The following is a 12,542-nucleotide window of genomic DNA, read 5'->3' as shown; positions in this document are numbered from 1 at the left end:
GCCAAGGAAGAAGCCATTACATGTTGGAGGGAATCCAACTCACCAGCTGAGAGAGAGACGGTGTCTGGTCTTAGAGAAGTTCTGAGCTTCATGTTGTAACATTGTACCTTTTACTGCTGACGGACAAATAAAGGTTTTTGGATTTATAATTGTCAGACCAATTGCTACAACCCTAAAATGATATTCAGTTTTATTATACTGGAAAACAAATAACAAAACAAAAAACACAAATCATTTAAAAGGGAAGCAGAAACTGTGAACTGTCGCCTTAAAAACAATGATACATGAATTATCAAAACTGTTGCTGGATACGTGTTTGCCATGCAGAAGTTAAGGACCGACAGAAAGAAGAAGTGGCAGATCAAGAAATCAAACCAAAATGTGGAAAAGGCTGGTCTGAAAGTAACAAATAGAGACCAGGGTCTTCCACACCAGACAGGACCCCAGGGACCGGCTCCTGAGACGTCCGGGTACAGCAGGGTGTGATGCAGGCGGTGTGTTAGAGGGAACAGAGTGGCTGTCATAGTGAACAGGACCATCTGGGCCCAGTGTGGGCTGGAGGTCTGAAGGTCATAATGGGCAGCACCTCCAGAGGTGGCTGAGAACGACCAAGCTAACATCCTGATGGATTTCCAGATGGAGACGGAAGGAATGGTGAAGACTAACCGCCCGGACATTGTGCTGGTAGCCAAACAGCAGAAGAAGAAACCGTTGTGATATACTGAGCAATCCCAAACTGGGAGTATTTTATTTCTTTTGGACTTTTTGTTTTGTTGTGGTTTTAACTGGCCAACTATAGGGTGAAACCAAGACTGCATTCTGATATCTATTCCGGTAGACATGATGAGATGGAAATGATCCTGTGCATGTGAATGTGCTGCATCTTGCCATCTGTTGGCCTATATAATAAGCTTGATATTGTGTACAACATATAAATGCAGTTCCAATATGCAAGGCCTTTCCCAGGCCTCATGTTTCCGGCAGTATTTAAATGTCCCTGCTCTCCTGTCTTGCTTTAGATGTCTCATTCCTTGAGCACTCAGCTAAGAAGGGTAGAAATGTGAATTATAACTAAGCTACTTAACCACAATGAATTAAGGCGGAACATTTGAAAATGTGATACTGAAATGACTGTCATTATGGTGCATTATGCCTGAGCATAATGACTGCTTTGGCGCTGTTTGAAGACAAAGGCAGACTCCGGGGGGAAAGTATAGTCAGAGGAAAAGTTGATTTCATGGCTGGGAACTCCAAACAGCATATCATTTCCTGCCATTTCACAACTTGTCTTTTGCATCTGAAAATTATTTCTCTTTCTCTGGACAAAGAGTCCGCCGTACCCAAAGAGGACTACTTGTCAGACAGAAAAATAGATATGTTTTAGTCTTGTGTTTGCTTTGTACTATGGGCCTCAGTGAAGAACACAATAAGAACATTCTGGAAAGGCTTAACAGGAACAGAGTGAAATCTTGTATCACTAATTGATGGCTTGGATGGGGTTGAAGAACAGTACATATTATCTGTGGCGTCTGCAGTGTTTCTGTGGGTGCAACGTTTGCACCAAACTTCTAGAGTGTTGACAAGGAGATGCATGGCATACTAAGAGTGGGACCACACAGTAACCGTGACCACGTTTTCTTCACATTGTTATCGAACAACCAAAACAGACACGTGGAAAATTGGGTCGACTTTGCCTCCATTTTTTTAGGGATGTTTCCAAGGTTGCAAACAGAGCAGAGACTAACTGGGGCTGTTATTAATTCTCCATCAGTTTCAGTTTGGATGCCTGAAAGCCAATTAAAGGAAACATAATTGAATCAGCCTCAGGACCCTCCTGAACAGGAATTCAAATGAATGGTGCCTGAGGACGGATGGCAGGAGAGGGAGGGAGGGAGGGCATGGGGTTTAAATAAAAAGGGTGAAATTACCCAGAGTCCACGTCTTTGCCTGGAATAATGGCCTGAGACTGACCCTGCTATCAGGGAAATTCAATTGTGTTTGTAACCTTATCCAACCAAACCACATGCTGTATCTGTTGCTTTTGTCTGGTTGACTTTATGACTTTTCATCCAAAAGAAATTGAGGAATTTGCACAAAATACAGATGCAACATACATTTGTTGAGAACAGGGGTCAAATGCATAAAACTATTGGCCAATGAACCTGTTTTAGATTTTTTTTTTAAATGCTTGCACATTTGTTTGGCAAAAAACCTAAACAGTTCCTTTTGTATACGAGATACATCTCTCACCTTTATTTAAGCTTATCATATTCTCCATACAGCTCTAGGAAACTGTGTGTAGGCCTGGTCTGATGTCGACATGAGGTGCTCACATTTTCACTGCACATTTTTCCTTTAAAAATACCAGTTTAAGTGTGAGAGATGGAATATGCATTCTTACACCTTTTATACATCTTCCCCAGGACTGGCTAAGAACATGATATGAACATATTATCAGATTTGGAACATTCCTAATAACAGCTAACAACATTACAACAAAAAGAACGTACAAATATTTACTGTTTAGACTTGAGTATTTGTGTTACTAAATGAAAAAGGGATCTATCTACAGTATATATTGGGATATAGCACTTACATGCAAGTTAGCAAGATTGGCTAACCAACTTTCTACTCTCAAAACAGCCGCTACTTAGCTTAGCTTGCAAGCTTCCACTTTCCAAGTCAAATACAAACATAGCAGCCTGATGTTGGGGTAGTTACTCAAAGAAAGTAATGCATTCCACAATACTACTTACTTTAGAAAAAAGTAATCCTTTCATTTACTTAGTTACTCACTGCTGAAAGTAATTATTTACACTAATAGTTACCTTACTTTTAGATTAATAATAATAATAATAATAAATTATATTTATACAGTGCTTTCTCTTAAACATCAACTGATGTGCACCATAAATCAAATTTAAAAATAACAATATATAGCTTAACCTCATGTATGCCCACATCAGCACAAATCCTTAATCTAATAAAGACAGCGCGTACCTCTGTTTCTCTCTGTCTGAACGTCAGGTTTTCCTACGTTACTGTTGTAGTAAATGTATCATTAAGTCTCATATACAAATATATACATTCTTTCTTGGGTTTTTACCCACAGTTTCAGTTTGATGTAAGCTACAGCTATCACTCCCAATCTTCTTCACACATTCAGGACTGGCTTCCTTTTCTTCTTTAGCATTCAACAGACTGTGACCATTGTCAGGCGAATTATCACCACTTAACCCCTGTCTCGCCACCAATCATTTCATTGGCTGTTCCCCTTCCCATCTTTTGCTCTTTTCCCTGTATAGTCATTGGTTGGTCAGATTATTGTGCTACATCAGTGGAACAGGTTCTCTGTCCTTTCCAGCTGGAAATATGATTGATTCTGTTAAATGCTATAACTCTTTATTAAAAAATAACACAACTTTGGTTTAAGCTTGTATATTTGTTCTTTTCTTACCAGAAGGTGATTAAGTGTCGCATTTCCACCACAGTTACTTTGTAGCGTGTAACTCCCAACACTGGTCATCACAAATAGTGAATGTTGTGAAGGGACAGACTCGTAATGGGTAATGTGAGCTTGTTTCAAAAGGTGTGTCAACATTAGCAGAGTATGACATCTTCTAGTTAGCAGCAGTAGCGCACCACGTAAGTACTCTGCACTTCTCCCAGCCATAACTGTCGGTCAAACACTGGCAAAACAGATGTATCCTCTTAAAGAAAAGGAACATCATATCATAAGAAATATAGGAAATAAAAATTCTAGTTCAACTTTAACACAATGATTCCTAAAATTAAAATAAAATACTGAAAAAGCAAAAGTAAGCAAGAACATTAAGAGATATCTGCCTTTGTGTCCAAGTTCGGGACCCAGCAACACACACACACACACACACACACACACACACACACACACACACACACACACACACACACACACACACACACACCACACACACACACCACACACACACACACACACACACACACACACACACACACACACACACACACACACACACACACACACACACACACCACACACACACACACACACACACACACACACACACACCTCAAGGCCATGTTCCATTGTTCTGTGAGAGCCATGCAGGAATCCCTTTCATGTGTCGTCTCGTGTCCTGACAGCAGCTTAGTGACATGGAGACTCTGCAGAATGTCCTGCTTTTAGTCAAATGAAGAGTCTGACAGCTGCTGAGTTCATCAAAATCAAAGGATAATCTGCTTTCCATATATAATCAAGTGATGATTAACATAATGTGTTCTTCAAAGAGGGGGATAGGAGTGTAAATGCTAGCACTTTTAAGGAGACACTTGAGAGACAGGGGGCGGGGAAGGTTTGAGAAATGGTGCAGAATCTTGTCAGGAGATTTGAAGTTATATGAACGTGGAGTTAAAACTAAGCTCTCGGGTTAAGGCCCTGACACACCAAACTGACACCAAAGAACACGTCCCGACGGACCCGATTGTTGTGTCGCCTCACGTCTCCTGCGTCTTGGCCAAACAGTCGCACTGGAACACACCGCAAAGACTTCAGCCGACGGCCAAGTAGCACGTACGCACTGTGCATGCATGAGTCGCAATAACTCTCCTTACCAGCAGGCGGCGGTAGTGTGTATTCGTCATTCAAAAGAGGCAACAACCGGAAGACAGACTGCGTGATACACCGAGAGAAGAAGAACAGACTGCGTGATATAAACAAACAACAAATAGCGTGCGTTCCATTTTCACTCTCGTCCATCACAGACTGTTTCACATAACGACTTATAATCGAAAACATGTTTAGTGCGGTACTGGAAAATGAAAAATAATAGCCGTCTGTGTGTGCCTTCATCACTTCCGTTTCGCTTCTCATGCAGTGATTAGCTAAGCTGAAGAGCCAATCAGAGTGATTTATTTTTCCGACAGCGGAAGGTGTCGGCACGGCCGAAAAGACACGACTGTGCGGGACACACCAATCTGAGTAGGGCGACAGGATTCTCATTGACGGCCCGACATCTATCGACGGCCAAAATCGGCTCGGTGTGTCAGGGCCTTTAGACTGACTCTCTCTGGACTGATTGACTCTGTCTGGATTGATTTATAGATTATGACTTTAATTGCCATTATAAAACGAGGTTTTATTTTCCATACACTCATTTTTTAGAAAAGACAAAACAATTCAAATGAGCAACTTAGGCCTCAAAATGTTAACACTGTACATCATTTTGAGCAAAGAAAATATTTTAAATGGTTTTTTTGCAATTTTAATAAACCATCTTCATTCCTTTATTTCCTTCAGACAGCTTTGTTTAAAGACCCAAGATTAATAATCAGTAATACATAAATGTATGTGATAGAGGACAACGTAACTAACCCTATGCATCATGGCTGGAGAGACTCTTTAATCTGCTATTTTGAAAAGTAAACAGTCATAGCTTCCCTGGTAAGAGATTTCCTGGTTGGCAAAAACTGCAAAAACACTGAGAGAGTCACATTTCCACATGTTGAGAGACGCCTTTTAAGCGGGTGTTTGTAAGAAATAAAACTCAGTAAATTGAAAAAAAACATGTGTTTGCATGCTAGCTAATCAAAAGTATTATATACTGTCACAAAAATGATATTTACCTATATGCTATCTCTTATAACTGCACGGCTTTCCACTTGTCATACCAATACGGCAGATATTTTATTTTATTATATTTTAAGGGAGCCCGACTCTGTGTCTGACCCGGGCTAATTATGGCGAGGAGCTGTGATGTTCTTCCTCCTTCACACTCAGACCAGAGTCTTCTCCAGCGGCTGCGTCAGAGGAGCAGGCCATCAGTCGTCTGTGGACCTTCTTCATTTCTAATGACGCCCTCCTGGGCTGACCCAGCACTAGATCGCCCTTTGCTATTTACAGTAATTAGTCCAGAATGTGAGCTGTCAACATGCAACAATTGTGCTAGTAGCCCCCCCCCCCCAACACACTGTGCTCAACAACAAGCACCTAGCCTCGGCCACTGGAATGCATTAACTTTCCCCTCTCTCTTCTCCCTCGGCGACTCGTGTCAAATTCAGGTCCCTCAGAACAAAATCTTAATAATTAACTGGCAAATTTTAACATGATTGCTTGTGACACACCTACTCTGGTAATTATTGCTCTGAGGCCATGTGCTAATGAAATTAATGCATTCATTGCCCCAACAAATTAGCATAACTCATACAGATGGCCCACATTTGAGAGCACGCTGCAAAAAGGGGAAAACAACATTCAAGGAAAAGCAACATCAACGAGAAAAAATAAGCTGGAAAATGAAACGGCCGGCACATCCATTTGGAGATTTTATGATGAGCACTGCTTGCTCAAAGTCTTAATGGCTAAAGCCTCGTAATGTTAACCAAGGGTGATTGCAATCACACATTACAGAGTGATAGCAGCGCAAATGATTATCACTATCATCATTACAGTCATTGCGGATGTACATATACATCTCTCTGTGGACAAATATTAAATGGCCATGCCACCGCAGACATTAAAATGTTATTATACTGATGCATTAACTTACTGCAGCAGAGTTCATATCAATATACAGTAGCCTCCCAACAATCACTCTCTAAATGGCAGCGCTGCATTCACCAGGCCTGCCACTAACCCTTGTTCATGACTCTCTGTGGGATGTCTCTCCTCGCCATTAATAATTGATGACGTGCCTTCCGTACAATGGACGAAGACAAGTGCAATGGTCAGTTTGAGATGCTGAAAAAGTGCAAGAAATGTCTGCTGCTAGGTAAAAGAGGGGCAGAGATGGTGGTAATGTGTTTGCCTGCAGCCAAATACTGACAGGGAAACAGGAAATAGTCAAAATGACTTCCTTTTCAACAACACTGAGGTACATTATTACAGGCAGGTGAGAGTCTGCAGGTTACCATCACAGATTGTGGTACAGTAGATATTCCAAAACCTCTATTGATCCACCATTGGGACCTCATGTTCTACTGCAAATCAGTAAACCTAACCATTTAAAATCTTAGGCTTTGTAAAATTCCACCGTGGAAACCGTGGATGTATTAATGAGACGGGCAACATTTCCTCCACGATGTTTGCTGATCTCTGCTACAGTACGACTGAAACATTTGATTGCTATGTGGCTGAGGAAAAAAAGGAGAAAACAATGACAGCACACTGAAACTGTTTTAGGTCATAAGTGGCATGTCATTTAGATAATAGGCTGTAGCTATAAGTTTTTCAGTCAGCTGTTTTTTTATGTCTTTTAATTTCCAAATATGAAAGGGAAAAAAAGGCATGCACAGTTACAGTGGGGCAAAATAGTATTTAGTCAGCCACCAATTGTGCAAGTTCTCCCACTTAAAAAGATGAGAGAGGCCTGTAATGTTCATCCTAGGTACACTTCAACTATGAGAGACAGAATGAGAAGAAAAAAAAATCCAGAAAATCACATTGTCTGATTTTTAAAGAATGTATTTGCAAATTAGGTGGAAAATAAGTATTTGGTCAATAACAAAAGTTCATCTCAATACTTTGTTATATACCCTTTGTTGGCAATGACAGAGGTCAAACGTTTTCTGTAAGTCTTCACAAGGTTTTCACTGTTGCTGGTATTTTGGCCCATTCCTCCATGCAGATCTCCTCTAGAGCAGTGATGTTTTGGGGCTGTCGCTGGGCAACACGGACTTTCAACTCCCTCCAAAGATTTTCTATGGGGTTGAGATCTGGAGACTGGCTAGGCCACTCCAGGACCTTGAAATGCTTCTTACGAAGCCACTCCTTCGTTGCCCGGGCGGTGTGTTTGGGATAATTGTCATGCTGAAAGACCCAGCCACGTTTCATCTTCAATGCCCTTGCTGATGGAAGGAGGTTGTCACACAAAATCTCACGATACATGGCCCCATTCATTCTTTGCTTTACACGGATAAGTCATCCTGGTCCCTTTGCAGAAAAACAGCCCCAAAGCCTGATGTTTCCACCCCCATGTTTCCCAGTAGGTATGGTGTTCTTTGGATGCAACTCAGCATTCTTTCTCCTCCAAACACGTCTCGTTGAGTTTTTACCAAAAAGTTCTATTTTGGTTTCATCTGACCATATGACATTCTCCCAATCCTCTTCTGGATCATCTAAATGCTCTCTAGCAAACTTCAGACGGGCCTGGACATGTACTGGCTTAAGCAGGGGGACACGTCTGGCACTGCAGGATTTGAGTCCCTGGCGGCGTAGTGTGTTACTGATGGGAGCCTTTGTTACTTTGGTCCCAGCTCTCTGCAGGTCATGGACTCGGTCCCCCCGTGTGGTTCTGGGATCTTTGCTCACCGTTATTGTGATCACTTTGACCCCACGGGGTGAGATCTTGCATGAAGCCCCAGGTCGAGGAAGATTATCAGTGGTCTTGTATGTCTTCCATGTTCTAATAATTGCTCCCACAGTTGATTTCTTCACACCAAGCTGCTTACCTATTGCAGATGCAGTCTTCCCAGCCTGGTGCAGGTCTACAATTTTGTTTCTGGTGTCCTTTGACAGCTCTTTGGTCTTGGCCATAGTGGAGTTTGGAGTGTGACTGTTTGAGATTGTGGACAGGTGTCTTTTATACTGATAACGAGTTCAAACAGGTGCCATTAATACAGTTAACAAGTGGAGGACAGAGGAGGCTCTTAGAGAATAAGTTACAGGTCTGTGAGAGCCAGAAATCTTGTTTGTTTGTAGGTGACCAAATACTTATTTTACCGAGGAATTTACCAATTAATTCATTAAAAATCCTACAATGTGATTTCCTGGATTCTTTCCCCCCATTCTGTCTCTCATAGTTGAAGTGTACCTAGGGTGACAATTACAGGCCTCTCTCATCTTTTTAAGTGGGAGAACTTGCACAATTGGTGGCTGACTAAATATTTTTTTGTCCCACTGTATGTGTTTACAGTGTGTTTTTCTACTCATCATAATAGTTTTATTTTCTGGGTAAAGATTGCTGTAATATCTTACATTTTGCAACGGTTTTCTTTATTTTTGTTCGATAATTTCATAAATGCAACTAACTTGAGTATATAGTATAATAACGAAAACACTTTCTAAGCTGTGCTATCAAATATACGTTTTTGCAGCTCCAGAATTTGATGTGGTGGAAACGGGGGCAACATGTATTTTTTGATAGTAAAGGTTGCCAGCCTCTGAGCTAGGTAGAAGATAGGATAAGTCCTCAAAGACTGGAAGCTATCATGCTAATGAGCCTTGCTAACTAACTTCCCTTTTCTGAGTGGAATACAAATGTAACAACACGATATGTCTTTCCAAATATGAAATGCTGTAAACTAGAGACAGGCATCTTGAAACGCTAACGATTGTTTTACCGGTAAAACTGGCTAACTAGCTTACAAGTCCGGAGTACGATCTAATATCTGTTTACCGGTTGAATCAGCATGAGACAAAAACTATGTTATCCTCTTTGGAAATATATGTGCAATAGCCAGAGTATCATTGTAGTTAATAATGATATGTGCAAAATTGACAAGAATGCAAAATGTAGTTATACTTAAAATCCTGTGTCCTAAAACATACTTGACACCCGGTTGGTAAAACAACTCAGCTGTATGTAATAGAGACATGTTGATTTGTATAAAACACAGCATCACACTGTGCACCCATTGGTCTTTGACCCCAAATGGAGACAGATTTTTCGATGAATAACAACAATCAGCGGAGAAGTTAAATGTTTCATTTAACTTCCATCAGCGTGTGAATGTGTGTATATCTTAAAATCCCAAAAGGTTGTTGTCAGAGTAACTGTGACATTTTCCTCCGCAGAGTGGATCCCTGCCATACATACACACGAGAACAGACGGCAAAGATCACATTGTCAACCCGCCGCTGTAGAGCAAACAATGAATAAAACACTCAGTATCCAGCCTGTGCTTTGACCCACGCACACGCATGAATACATACAACACATCAACAGCACACTTCCTAATCTCACATGGTTAGTAATGCAGCCACCTTATCCAGCATGCAACCCCATCTGTGGTGACACATCAGCTCCACCATTTTATACGAATAAACTGGCAAACACAAGACACAATGTGTTGACGGGAAATTTGCATTAGAAACGTACCACAGGAAGGCGTGATTAATTTCTGCTCATGAAATGAATACAGATTTGGTCATTACATGGCTTGTATCCTTTGCCAAATATTGTAATGTTTCTGCTTTCTTTCTGGTGCAATAATAAGGACTATACGATGGCTCATGAGCAACACAACTGCTGCAAAATCTGCAAAATCACCGAGCAAAACAAAGACATGATTGCTCATTAGTATTATGGATCTGTGCTGCTTGAATCTGCTTTGTGAGATGCAGGCACTAGCTAATGACTTAAACGGTGTTTGTTTAAATGCTTGCTACCAACATTTCACACAGTAAGATTAAAAGAATGAGACATCATCAGATCCCTCATTGAATGTGTATAATACCCTCCCTATTTGTATAAACCCTCCCTCTCCAAACACACACACATCAATACGCTTACCTTGGCTTGGCAGAGGATGCAGTGCAGTCTGTGTTCACTCCCACAGGCCTGCAAGGAAACAGCATTTAAAAGTGATTCAGAACAACATCCATAAAGCTGGACTTATGTAGAATGACACGAGGGACAAATGAAGTATCATTGTTTAGAAAATGTGATTGTGTCTTTAACCTAAAGTTCTTAAGGATGATAAACACAATTAAAAAATGGAAACATACTTAGTTGGAAAAAAAGGTCAGAAAATGTTTCACATTGTTGCGCTTTCACATGTTTTTTTGTGATTTGTAGGGTTTAACACCAAAAGTATTAATAATGATTATACTATGTAGTATTTAAATAGTGATTTTCTTAATGCTCAAATAACTCTACAAGCATATTAACAAAAATAATTTCATTTTTAAAAAAACATTCATAAAAAAATGTAAAAGTCAAAGACATCTGGTAAGTCAGGTACGGATCCTGTTTTTATTTGTCATATATTGATATTCACATCTGATATGTTGTTTTGCAGTGCTTTGTCATTGTTTTTTTCAAATTTTATTTAAAATAAATTAATGAAGCTTGAAGTTATAATATTCAACTGTGATTGATTTTTTTGTAATTCAATAGGTAAGTTATTATGTGTTTTTATAGCAATTCAAGCATCAATTTATGTCATTTGATCGTAACACTAGGCCTGACCTACATCATAGAGGCCTTTTTCTATGTTATTTATGGTATTGATAATTATATGTAAAATGAATGCTGGTGTATGGTGAATGACACAGAAGGAAAATGCAAGCCCATTAGCCGCTTTCACACCAAGTACTTTGCCGTACTTAGTGCCGGTGTAGGTACCAGATGTGTTCGGGGTACCAGATGTGTTCGGGTGTATTTCCGTCGCATCCGTCATCCGTCTTATCCGTCATATTTTACGGCAACTCAAGAGGGCCATGATGGTCACATTCTGAACATTTAAACATAGCCGACACTTCATTCTTTACTTTGTCCGTTATTATATGTAGAAGATTATACTTTTTCTCCGTCATGTTGTTTCCATAGCAACAACTTCAAACAGGCATAGCCTACACTTCATTCTTTACTTTGTTCGTTATTATATGTAGAAGATATTAATTTTTTCTCCCATGTTGTTTCCATAGCAACAACTTCAAACAACAACAACTAACCGCTAGCCGCAAAGCTAGCATCACAGCCACTGCTCCGTTTTCAGAGACTTTGCACACGTTTTTCACAAACATTTTCACACGCTAGGAGTAATTCCATTCGCTTCGTCTTGATCTGTAGCTGTGATTTGATGTGTCGTGTGTCCCCCAACTCCTCTCCAAAGTTCAGATATTTAATAAAATACTCAGGGGAGTTTCCTGAATTTTCATGCCCAAAGCCAAGCACTAGGCCCTGGGTAAATTAAGAGGCTGATCTCGGGCACTTTTGTCCACTTTCCCTGGTGGTAGAAACTCAAGCCAGTCATCCCTGGAATCGTCTCAGAGAGTAGATGATCAGTGGGGCCTTGTTTTTACTGAATGATTTGTTTTTTTATGGGGAATTCAAATATGAGCTTATTTTTTAGGATTTTCGGAGACTTTTCACACGTTTTCACAAACATTTTCACGCTAGGAGTATGGGAGTACTTACATTCGCTTTGTCTTGATCTGTAGATGTGATTTGATGTGTCGTGTGTCTACCAACTCCTCTCCAAAGTTCATATACTATATTCAAATACTAAAAGGTAAATAAAACATGAAACATAATGACAAAATAACAATCTGAAAGATATGTATTCTATCTACACATTTCGTAATTATCTAATCTAGTGGCCTTATAAAAGTGTTGGCTAAAGTAACGCAGAATATATATATTTTTTAATTGTAAATAATTAGAAACATTATTTATGTGCACAAGTACACACACATAACAAGCTGTACCGAGTTCCTCCGGCTGCAGTTCCGCAGACGGCCGGTGTGTGGCAGCAGAGCGCTGGGAGCAGAGGGAGGTGAGTAGACGGATATGACGGATGTCGGATGCGACGGAAATACA

General features: G+C 40.3%; 1 protein-coding gene across 1 annotated transcript in view; it reads right to left on the bottom strand.

Annotated features, from left to right (window-relative positions):
• The window catches only part of LOC117445432 (uncharacterized), a 111,746-nt gene that overhangs the window by 87,284 nt on the left and 11,920 nt on the right, over positions 1-12,542 (bottom strand). Inside the window, exon 3 of the mRNA XM_034081127.2 lies at positions 10,512-10,559. Within this exon, the coding sequence (XP_033937018.1) occupies positions 10,512-10,559 (48 nt within the window). The remainder of the gene's footprint in view (positions 1-10,511; positions 10,560-12,542) is intronic.

This window comes from Pseudochaenichthys georgianus, chromosome 4 (assembly GCF_902827115.2).
Source record: "Pseudochaenichthys georgianus chromosome 4, fPseGeo1.2, whole genome shotgun sequence".
In the NCBI taxonomy this organism is placed as follows: Eukaryota; Metazoa; Chordata; class Actinopteri; order Perciformes; family Channichthyidae; genus Pseudochaenichthys; species Pseudochaenichthys georgianus.
Note: the sequence above shows the minus strand (reverse complement) of the source record. Positions and strands in the feature narration are given on the sequence as shown.